Here is a 12,300-nt window from a genome sequence, read left to right on the forward strand (position 1 = left end):
TATTGTATGCAAAGGTCTGTAACATAATTTGTTGTTTGATCTATATTAAAATCTACCTTTTAAGCAGGATCTAGTTGAATGTTCAAGTGAATCAATCATTAATTTGTTATCAATCATTTAATGTTATAGTGAAACTGTCCCTTGCCAAGCTTTTACACATATGTAATATGTAGATTAAAGGAACAGTTCACCCAAAAATTAAAATTCTGTCATCATCTACTCACCCTCATGCCAGTTAAAACACAAGTAGCAAGTGGGTCTCCATTGACTTTCTATGCACTGTGTTGAAGTCAATGGAGACCCACTTGCTCTCCAGTAGTGCTGCAACCTCCTTGTGTGTTATATGGACAAACTACACCTGTGTTTTAACTGGCATGAGGGTGAGTAGATGATGACAGACTGTTCATTTTTGGGTGAACTGTTCCTTTAAGTAAAGACAAGATAATATATTGAACTCTAATATTGCATATGTATTGTCCTTTTTATTTTTTTCATCAAACAGGGCTAATGGAAGAGCCTGTGATTGCCGTATGCTGCAAAAACTGCGTTGACCAGTGGATGCTGACATCCGACCAGTGCCTCAAATGCAGGGCACGAGTTCTCTGTCAATGTACACAGGCTGACCAGTCTTGACAATGTTCTCTCCATATTGGCTGGTGTAATTAAGATGGATTAACCCTTTAAGTGTGATTGTATCACATTCTATGCTTTAAGCTTGATTACCTCTGTTACATCTAGCTAATTGCCTTGTTCTAAAGTCAGTTGTAATTTTGCACTTGTTCAGCAGCTGTAGAGGATACAGAATAGTTTTATTTTTATACATTTTTTGTATTTCATGTTGCACTTAAGACAAATATTGTGTAATGTTTAACATTGCTATTGTTGCAATTTTTGCAAGTGTTTGATTTTATTTGTTAAAGGAAAGTGACAAAATATACAGTATATCCAGGACCAACTTGTCTTTATTTGACATATTTCTGCGTAATGTTTATCAGATACAGCAATGCATCTTGAAAAGGTACAAAGTTACAGTTTACCACATTATCTAATAAAACTGAAATATCAGGGTACTCTACAGCAAAAAGTTGTTCTGCTGATATTTTGTCCTCCTCAGTTGAGAAGGGGTCAGTTCCAAAGCAGGAGACTCTAGTCAGTGAAGAGCCAACATCCTGCTGGTACATGTCTGCTGCTTGGGAGGCATGTGGCAACAACTCCTCTCCCAGTTTTTTTGGACATCCTCCTGCTGCCGAACAATTGGGTGTTCCTTTGCCTGTGAAGCAAAGCATAGGTCACAAAATGTGATTATTGTTAAAATTCACTGTCAACTTTAAAATAAGACATTCACAAAAAAGGACTGGATTGTGTGATACATGTTTTTTTTATTTAACTCACCTGGGATTCTGTGTGCATTCCATGCATGTACAGCTCTTGTTATACCAATCTTGCAAAGCTCAGCAGTAAGGTTAGATGTACAGTATCTAGTCACGTTGTCATCCATGTTGAGGACTTCCTGATCCTGCAGCTGTATGAGGGCCTCCTTCACTGGGTAATTTACCCGGTTATTTATCTCTACCCATGTTCGCTCTACCGTATGATTCTGTAGACAAGAAAAGGGTAGATTTTTTTTTAAACTAAAAGGTAGATAATATAAAAACAATACTCAATTAAAAGAATCCCCACTACATTTAGTCTGCAAAATCAACATGGTGAGAGGAAACAGGATTATATCAGATGTAAAAAATTTCCAGACAGTATGAAGAGGTTTGATTAGGAGTCCAAGGAGCAGGACCATTGATGCGTATGGGTACCTACAAGCACCCCCATTCAAGGGTGCATCTGGTTAAAGTGATATTTCGGTTTGCACAAAGTTGTGTCCTATCGGGTGATATGCTATAGATATTCAACTCACCACAGTGTTTTTTGCCAGATCTCCTTGTAGCGCCCCCCCCACATTTTGTACATTAAGGAGACCGTTACCTCACCTTTGTTGACTGAGTTTGGCAATATGGTTGCCTTTGCAAGTTGTGTCTGTGGTTAGACAGCATCTCCTGCATGTAGAGGGACAAGTAAAATTCCCGGCCATGGTCCACCCTGACCTGGTCCCACATCCAAGAACTGCTGATCTGTGAAATAGTGAAACATGACTCAATCAAATGTTGACTCATCAAATGTTGAGTCTGCAATGTAGGATAGACCAACAATATTGCAATCTACTAGTGCACCGTTTTTGTGACTTATTGAAAAGAAGGGTGGCTATATTGGTCACAGATTTTTTTTTTTTACTGTCAGAAACGTTTATTTGGAAATTTTGAGTTGTTTGTTTATTATTCTCACTTTAACAGAAGAATGTAAACAGGTGAGATGGGAACATTTTCATTTTTCATTCAGTTGCATAATAGTTCTACACACTTATAGTTGCCTAATAATTGTGCACACAGATTCTAAGAAAGCCAAAACCTTACTTTTACTTTCAGGTTTGAGGTTTATTAACATTTTGGATTGACCGAAAGCACTGTATTTTTCAGGATTCATTTTATTATTTAACAACTACAGTGCTTTTGGTCAATCCAAAATGTACCCCCTGTTGTACCTCAGAGTACCCCTTGGGGTACACGGACCCCCATTTGAGAAATAATGGGTCAGTATGCCTATCACAAATAAAAAAGACAAAAAAAAAACGTTAGAATCCATATAACGTATAATAGTTTGTTATATGGATTCAACCGTTTTTCTAAAAAGTCACTAACAGTTTTAAAAAATGTCAAAAAAATTGAAAATAGTCACAAAGTCACAAAAAAACTTGCAGAAAAGTGAAGTTGAGAGAAAAGTTAGTATTACATACAAAGTAAAAAAAAGTACGTATTTATAAAGACTAACTTTTCCATGGACTTTTTCACAAAAAATTATGCCTGCCTGAATTTTTGCCCTGGATTCTGAAATCAGAGAAAGGTTGAGAAAAGAAAAGTTAAGAAGTACTGGACTAACCTGTAAACTTCTTCATATATCGTGAGGTTATTCTTGACTGGCATGGTTGCGTGGGCAACGACCTTACTGCTGTACCCATCTATTGCGAGAACATGTGTCACTCCAAACATGACCAATTTTTCATTCTGGTCGATGTGGATTTTGTGTCCCATGTATGCAGCACTGTAGGGGACGGGGTTAAGGTTACGTGCACCCTTTGGGGGAAAAGTAAGTAAAAGTTAGCTAGTAAAATACATTATACAATATACCACAACATTAAAGGCTTCCAAAAGATACTTACACGTTTGCGCATTTCGTGATAGGGACAATGAGTTGTTCTCAAAATCTTCCCCACCCGGAGTTCACCAGCAACCACTCCCATTGCAGACAGGTACCCTGTCACCATCTTTCGACCATATGTTGACCCTGTCTGACGAATCAACATAAGTAAGCTGTAACATGTAGGCCTAGTCTTCATGGATTTATATTTCATAAAATATACGTAGTCTAGAAATAAATCAACAGAGGTGGGTAGAGGAGCCAAAAATTGTACTCAAGTAAGAGTATTGTTACTTCAGCATAATATGACTCAAGTAGAAGTAAAAAGTAGTCATCCAAATAATATTTGAGTTAGAGCAAAAAAGTACTTGGGGGAAAAAACTACTGAAGTACTGAGCAACTGTTGAGTAACATCTGATTAATTTGTGAAGACATGCATTTAATCAGAAAAAAATACAAAATACTAATCTTCAGGTAAATTTGAGTACTTCCAATCAATAAAATAATAGAATAAATAAAAATGAAAAATAAATTGAATATTTACAAAATAACAAATTACAGCACAAGAAACACACATTTCCAAATGTGATTGGTGAAACACAGTCAGGTGGTAGAGCCTATGGCGGAAGTCCCTCTGTTCGACAAAATAAAACATTATATTGATGCGTAGGGGGGATAATAATAATAATAATAATAATAATAATAATAATAATAATAATAATAATAATAATAATAATAATGCGTAGAATAGTGAATGGGTAAAGAAAAAAGTAACTAGCTCAGTTTAGCCTAATGGAGTGTAGTAAGAGTACATTCTTCTTCACAAATTTATTCAAGTAAAAGTAAAAAGTATGGAGATGACGTAAAACTATCTTCGAAGTACAATTCATCCAAAAACTTAATCAGGTAAATGTAACATAGTAAATGTAACTTGTTACTACCCACCTCTGTAACTCAAAGAAATCCAAAATAACTTAGGCCTACCTGATTTATTGCTCTGCTGATAGCAACCTCTAATTGTGTGTCGGATACATGTCCCCTCCTGGAAATGTTGTGATGTGCACAAAATCTCCTGACACTCATTTCAGAACATCCTTGCTGCACACCTAATTGTAACAAATTTGTGGAAATATCCGCGTGCGAGAGATTTTGAGCAATCATTTCTCTAATTAAATTTCCATAGGGCTCGAGTGACACCATCTCGTCCAGTCTTCAGACTCCTGCCAACCGAATCTGCTACTGTTGTGCTAAAGACGTGCTAATCGCGGGAAAAAAAGCTAAAATACTGCTTCCGGTTCTCCTTATAATACCGGTAATAATACAGATATCCCCGCATTTTTGCATTTTGGATCAACATAGATTGGATTCTTCGTGGTTATCTGGGAATATAAAAATCCATAGTAGGAAAACAACACAAAATCCAATTTTATGGCTATATTTTAATGGAAAACGGCTCTTGTTTGGTTGTTTTAAAATCTGCTCCATACATTGAAAAAGAAAAATGCCTGTTTTTTTTGTTTTCCGATTTGCGTTTCAGCATTGGAAATAGAATGAACGGAAGGTACACGGACCACCCTTGTCCCAGTGCTCTTGCTTTACTGACAACCTGACAGTTTATTGACTTAAGTATATAAAGTATATAGCAAATGCCAAGACAAGGATTAGACTTTAGTAAATGTTACACAAAATACTGTGTTCCATTTTGACTTAGCACAATATATCTATACATATACTATATATAAAAAAAATTGACTGGCTCTCTATTTATTTTTTAGGAGCAGTGGGTTCAACAAACCTAATTAAGAGACAATAAATTTGTATGGCTTCCCTCTACAGCCACTTAAATCACTCATGCATCGAACATGTTTGTGTGCATGTTCATACCTCAAGGTGAAGGCCATCTGGCTCTCCCACAGGGACCCACACATGCATATTGCTGCAAAAGCTCTGCCGTAGACTCACCGCTTTGTCTTCCTCTCTCTCTCTCTCGCTCCCTGTATCTCATTTCCCCCAAACCCTGTAAAACAAGATAGACAGTGATAAAATACAACAGGGAGAGGAAGATAAACGATAGGACGAGTGAGAGATATGGATTGGGGGAGATAAAATAACTCGTTCATTTGGGGTGAGTCTCGGAGGACTAAAATGCAGTGTGTGGGCTGATGGTTTACAACAAAGCCTAGAGTAACTGCTTTATATAATCTATTGAACATTTCCATGGGCAGCGGTGGCATTGTTCCCACCTGAAAATGAGTCCGACTGGGCTGTCAATCGATCGCATAGGACAAAGTTGCATTGTGAGGTCTGTTGGTGGTCTTTGTATACTATTTGACAACCTTTTCTTTATGTGGGTCTGATAACAAATGTGGTTTCCTTTTGCTTTATTAAGGGATGCCTTGGAGTTTAAAGTGTATTTTGTTTGGCAACCTTTTCTTTGCTTGGGTTTGATTTAGAAAATGCTGTCTCCCTTTGCTTTATAAAAGGGACACATTGCAGTGGGATAAACCAGTTTTATCATGTAGCATGTAGCAGGAACCAGGGTTTTGTTAGGAATCACAGTTCAGGAAATAAAGGAAAGGAATATTGTGAATTTAAAAAATTCAAAGAAATAGGGCTTGTGAATGAGTTTGTATGAAGTGAAAACAGGTACAGGGACTAAAGGGTAATTGAAGAACATACTCAGGCTGAAGTCCTCAGTGAAATGTAGGAGAATGCAACTACAAATTTGCTGTGGTTAACAACACGGTGGTCGATGAGCTTCATCATGTTACCCTTCAGAAGCAGAAAGAGGAGATGGGAGATGGGCTGCTTGAGTGTTGGATTTGTGTGTATGTGTGTGTGTGTGTGTGTGTGTGTGTGTGTGTGTGTTTGTCTGTGTCTGTGTTCGAGTGAGCGTGTGTGTGTGTGATTGTGCACTGCTGCAAATGAAGTCTGTGGTAAAGAAGTAAAGAGTGCATGAAGAGGGAAAGTGAGGAACGGACCTTTCGGCTGAAAAGGTCGTCCAAATAGCTCCAATTTTCAGGCTAATCAGAGAGGAACGGGAGAGACACTAATCGGCTGGTCGGAAGGTCGTGAAAGGTCATTCAAAGGTTGTAGAGGTCACAGCAGCCCAGCACAGATCACCTGTCCATCATCTCAGCGAATGACCTATCCTTGCAAGGTGGGCAAGAGAGCAGAGATGGAGAAGAGTTATTAATGTCTCTGTGTTGCATACATGCTTAGGAAGGACTATAGCACAGCGTTCACTGAGAATAGGTACCCGCTCATGTGGTTGGAAAAATTAGTGTCACAAGAACAGATAACAAGAAGGGAGGCAAGAAATTTGTAGCACTCAAATCAGGGATGCAGGATAGACACATGGGAGGGCAACGGAAAAAAATGTCTGCAATTAAACCAATCCAGAACTGAGTCTGAACTCAGATGGCATGAAGTAAAAAAAGGACTGAGTGGGGAACATAACCTATTATTAACAAAGAAAAATTACACATGAAGTGAAGGAACTAAATGTTAGTCAGACATATTGAGAGAATTGTTGACAATGAATGAAAAACCGGACAGGTGCCCTGATGCCCTCCTTTCACCTGTACAGTACAAAACTTTACCAAAACAAGTAAGTGCTACCGCATCATGAGCTAAAGGCCACGTTTCTCTCAGATTGTTTATAAAAAGTCTTGTATGATCAGGATGAGTCACAAAGTTTACCACTATTTACTGAAGATTTGGAATGCTTACCCACCAGCCAGTTTTAATCACAAAAAACAATCCTCAAACAATGGTTGGTTACCTGCCAGAGTAACCAGTAAGTAGATAATACTCAACAACATCTGGCAGATGAGTGACCGGAGAGACAGATGGTAGCTGACCGGAGCTGACATCCAAACCAGGAGACCATATTTGGCTAAAAGATTCCTCACGCAGAAGTTTGACCGGGTTTGGAGATAATTTATTCACTACACTACATTGTTGCATAACTGCAGATCTTTTTTTTAAATAGAAAAATAGCAACTGGCAGGAGGTGAGGGTGTAATGAATACATGAGTGAGATTATCTGTTTGTTTTTTATATTCAATGCACTTTTTGACTGGCTGGTTTTCAACTGTGGAGTACCAAGACCCTCCAGACATTTATTAAACACTACGCTTTGAATAACAATTGGAGTCTGCCATGGTTTGAAGCACATCGACTGCGGAGGCTTTACATTTACACATTCTATAAGTTGCAAATTAAACAAGGACTGAGTTTCAAGCTAGTTGCAATGTTTCAAAATGAGGCTTTTAAACATTCAGGTTCAAGAACTCAAAATATCTACCCCACCTTTGCATTCTTCATGATCTTGTGTCTTGGACATCAATAACAATTTGCAACAGCGCTGGTATGTTTTTAGTTACAAAGCAATGTTAAAAAACTGGCAGATTATCTTTATCAAAGATAATGTTTCTTTTTTTTAATATTTTTTCCCTTGCATTCCCCATAATGCAACTTGATCACTACAGTCAGAGGCTGTATCTGAAACTGCATACTTTCAAACAACTCATACTTAGTGACTTCATGACTTCAGTATGAAAATAACAGAATGCAATTCTGTCAATGCGAGAAGTTCCCCAGATGTATAGATTGGCCGATTTTGTATGCAACAGGAGCACACTGGTCATCCTATTCTGCCCCAAAATGCATTGCCTTTCTCAGATGCCATGGCGTAGGCGGCCAGCCAGTACCCAAGCGGCGTACAAATAAAAGCAACCATACTGTAATACATTTTACATGTTGCCAAATAATATCTAAACAACTGCATAGCTGTAGAAAAGAATATATATATTCCTAGAAATTGATTTATTGTTGTTGAATTCTCTTAATGGACCAATGGATCTGCTAGCTTGGTGCTAGCTTATCCAATGTAGCTCCGATGTGTTTGATAAAGATACATGACCCGTTGTTTAGTATGTTGTTAAAAGCATATTAACAGTCAGGTTAGTTGGCAGTTCCTCAGTGTGTGGTTTCGCACACAGCCTTAGAGATTCCGGTTGTGTTATGCTAGTACTAGCTAATGTAGCCTCGGGCCATAAACAAAGCAGTGATCAGGAGCTGAGGTCAAAACTTAAATCTTTCAAACATATCATATTCACCTTAAAAACGTTCCTCTCTAATGTGACATTCACTCTTCTCCCAGCTCCCTTTGCAACCATGACTGGCTTAATTCAACTTTTCTCACATGTGCAGTATTCTTTAGACAAATTCTCACACATTTAGGAGTATTATTTGACAATTAGCACCTCTTTTAATAAAATATTACATTAGTTTAATACTGAGCTTCAATATCGGACTATCTTACTGACCGCAAGACTCAAGTACATCTCTGAATCAGTCATCAAATTAATTTCATAAAAATATGCACATTTATTTTAAAAGGGCCCAAAAGCCCATTACTTTGAAGTATAAAATTGATGTATTAAGCCGAGTATCCAGCACCCATACTAATTACTTTCCCCGTTTGCTCATAGAGAGCTGCTGAACTTATACAACATTATAATCTGTACAAACCAGAATTAGATTTTCAAATTGTTATGGCCTTAATGAAGCTGAAATGGATTCTAAAGATGTATGGTCATTATAGAAAAATGTGGATCATATATTATTCGGCCACTTACACAATACATACACACATTTGTCTCACTGTAGCATCATTGAAATAAATGTATCATAAGGACCTTCTTTGCATAGACCCATGTTTTATACAAGAGTGCTTAAAATAACTGAACATTTATCAGTTGTGTTAACCTCCCATTTACTAAAGTGTTACATTTAAAATGTTCACAAAAACACACTTATGGAGCTATAAAATAAACAGAGTGCAGGCTTAATGAGGTTGGAGAATTGACTGGAATAGGGGAGAATTGACTTCAACACTGAACAAAAATATTAAAATATTTTTTCTGCTTGTGCACTAATAAATACTGATGTTCTATGTCAAGATCAAAATATGAAAGGTTGAGGGTTTCTTTACATAGACTTATGATTTATTTCTCCACAAATGTATTGGCTGGTTTATTAACTGTAATCAATTCTTTGCAGCAAGTCGGAACAAGACTACAAACATTACTATTTTCCAAATGGAAAAATGGCTTGTATTAGTTTTTCTGTAACAATGATTTTTGTTTATTTGAGATTGTCCATTAAGAGCTAATTTTGCCCAAGGGCAGCTACCCAGAACTGTTTAAAAGATAAATGGATTCAGGTGGCATGGACTGATAGGAGCCCTAGTGAAGTGTTTATTCTTCAATCTCTGAGTACAATTAACACCCAGGATTTGCATTAAGCAGCAGACAGTACTCTTCATACTGAGTTAATAAATATGTATGATAAAAATCTGCTATAGAGTCTCTCTGCTATATCATCCTTATATTGCTGAATAGGGAACTTCAATATCATTGAGGCAAATCCCTTTGTGCCAAAGGAAGTCTATTTTACTGATTGAATATGGGACACAGTCATCTAACTGAAGTTATGAAACTCAACTCCACATATAGAGAAAGGATTTCCAAATCAACTTAAGGTCTGGGAAAGTGGGGGAAATTGGTTGGAAAGATAAAGACAGAAGCAGAAGTGATTCAGAGAAATGGTAAGAAGCTAACGGCTCTTACTCTTCCTAAACTTCTGGGAAGAAATGTTCTTTTGGACCTTAAGTCCTTCATCTGTATCACTGTAGTTCCCAAGCACACTTTGTTGGCCCATTCTCATACTGACCTTCAAAACAACTACTATGAATGGTTGCAACTTTTTTTAAAAACCTGCTGAGGGTGACGGGAAATGTCATCACTTTATCAAGTATTTAGTCAGGAACCAAAGTGCTGGACAAATTAGAGTTTGATGATGACATGAGGGGTAAAGGGACCACAGGAGAGATGACAAATCATCATAAGGAGAAATTCATGTAAATACAGAACGTGAGGGTCATTGTGGCACTAAAAGAAAATTCAGAACATCAGCAAAATCTGTAGGAGTCACCTTCTGTGGAACATATATTTCTGTACCGAATGTCATGACTTGAATGCTACAGCTATTGGGGTACGTCAGTCTTGCCAAGAGTGGTAGGGGTAATAAACTACATTTTAATCCATACAGCTATTACAGTTGGTTTGAGCTCAAACCTGTGTGAAGATTGGGCTTTACAGCTGCTTTCTATGGTTGGTTTGTTACCAGGAAAAGCAAGCCTCTGATCTACCTGCCAAGTGACAACAACAGGCTTAGTTAGTGACTAGCTACTGAACATAGAGAAAGAAAAACAACCTCACCGTGTCTCCTCTCTTCTCCTAGAAAAACGTAATGTTACTAGCATGAGAACTGTAACCGTTTGTTCGTTGGCTGGAAACATGACTCAAAAGGAATGCTTCTGCTGCACTCTAATTAATGTGAACATCAAATTCAATTCTGAGCCATTGACATCATATTGTTTTGTATCGTAACTTAAAGTTAACGTAGCATAACGTTAACGTAGTATAACATATTGTAACATATATCATATTGTTTCGATTCAGATCTTATCATATTTTATCACACATGTCCTCCATCAGTATAAACTCTTATATTTTTGAATCTTTCAGTCACAACAATGCATATCGAAGTTTAAATCAGGGTTACAGAAATGAATATAAAAAAGCACCATTTTTGCAAGGTAAACAGTCACTATATGAGGAAGTAGCTGTGAACTGGTTAACTAACATCTACCTCATAAATTAACCACTCAGGGTGAGACATACACCTCATTTCACAGTCCTAAACTGATCACATGCTGCACACAACTAATCCAAAGAGACAAAAACACGCACACATGAACACAACAACCTGTCCACCAACACAACAGTCACATCAGACACGTGTATTTTAATTACACATTTACTGGAATTTCCATTCACAACAATACAGGAACAAGTCACTTTCTTATTGTTCAGACTATAATGTTTTTGTGAGGTTTGTTGCTTTATTGTAGCATAAGAAGATATAAATTCTGAAGAAACAAACAAAGGAGAAACTGAGTGGGAGAGATGAAGACTTTAAACAGAGGGAAAGAGAACAGCTTCTGGGGACTAAAACCTTTAATGTAACAATTTAAACACAATAAAAAAAAACCCCACTCATCAGCAACAGAGACACAAAACTGGCCGACAAAAAGACGTATCAGACGGAGGAGAGAGGCAGGATGTGTTAGATCAGCCGTCAAAATGAGATGAGAAACATTTTCTTCTCTGCTGCAGCAAATATTATACGGAAAGGGACCAAACCAAAATGAAAAGATATGATTTAACAAGAACAAGCCCTTTTTTACCACATTGAAATGCAATGCGTCTGATAGAGAATAAAAGACCCCCAGAGACAGCTAAATATATCCATGCCATTACACAACGAAATAGAAAACCATTTGTGAAACACATGAAAACTGTAATTACTCCCATCAGCTCATTTGTTTTTGTTTTTATGATACTTCACATGATCAACATGCTTTAGTTATGGCCAATCGTGCTTTACATGTTCACAAATACACAATCAGGAAAACACTGATACAGCACAAGGTTTTGTCATCCGTCAAATGTGGGCTGATTGCTTTATCAATTACATGGTTTAATTTGTTAAACCAATAAAAATGGAGGAAAATCGGGGTTGGGGGGGACTGAGAAAGCAAGGTTCTCAAAAAATATGGACAAACCACATTATAACTGAAAAAATGAACAGTATTGGACAGTATTGCCAAATCTTAATGTGAACTTCAATGCAAGTTAGCCCTGAAAAGACACTCAAGAGTGGCAGTGACCATCTGGGCTCAGTGAGCGACTAGGAGCTGAGAAGTAAATTCAGACTGAGAGGCTACAACCTGGCCAGTGAGGCCGGTGGAAACAGACAAACCTGGACAACGTAAAGACAACAGACAGAGCTAGCTCTGTCAACAACCGGAATAGGAGACAAAAAAACAGCACTTCCTGCCTCATCGCAGTCTGTCAGAGGACATTATTGTGAGGTTATTTCACAAGATTAAACTCAGGATTACACACTTTAAAGTCAAACCAA

The 12,300-nt window shown here is 37.5% G+C and overlaps 1 protein-coding gene across 1 annotated transcript; it reads right to left on the minus strand.

Annotated features, from left to right (window-relative positions):
• Positions 1-950: 950 nt before the first annotated feature.
• Positions 951-4,911, minus strand: LOC114920860 (uncharacterized). Its single transcript, XM_029279389.2, has 6 exons — positions 4,228-4,911; positions 3,266-3,394; positions 2,986-3,179; positions 1,983-2,123; positions 1,393-1,597; positions 951-1,270 (listed from the first exon to the last, which is right to left on the minus strand). Exons 4-6 carry the CDS (start codon positions 2,106-2,108, stop codon positions 963-965), a joined length of 639 nt encoding a protein of 212 aa, XP_029135222.2. The 5' UTR covers positions 2,109-2,123; positions 2,986-3,179; positions 3,266-3,394; positions 4,228-4,911; the 3' UTR covers positions 951-962.
• Positions 4,912-12,300: the final 7,389 nt, after the last annotated feature.

The sequence above is a fragment of the Labrus bergylta genome, chromosome 14 (genome assembly GCF_963930695.1).
Source record: "Labrus bergylta chromosome 14, fLabBer1.1, whole genome shotgun sequence".
Taxonomy (NCBI): domain Eukaryota; kingdom Metazoa; phylum Chordata; class Actinopteri; order Labriformes; family Labridae; genus Labrus; species Labrus bergylta.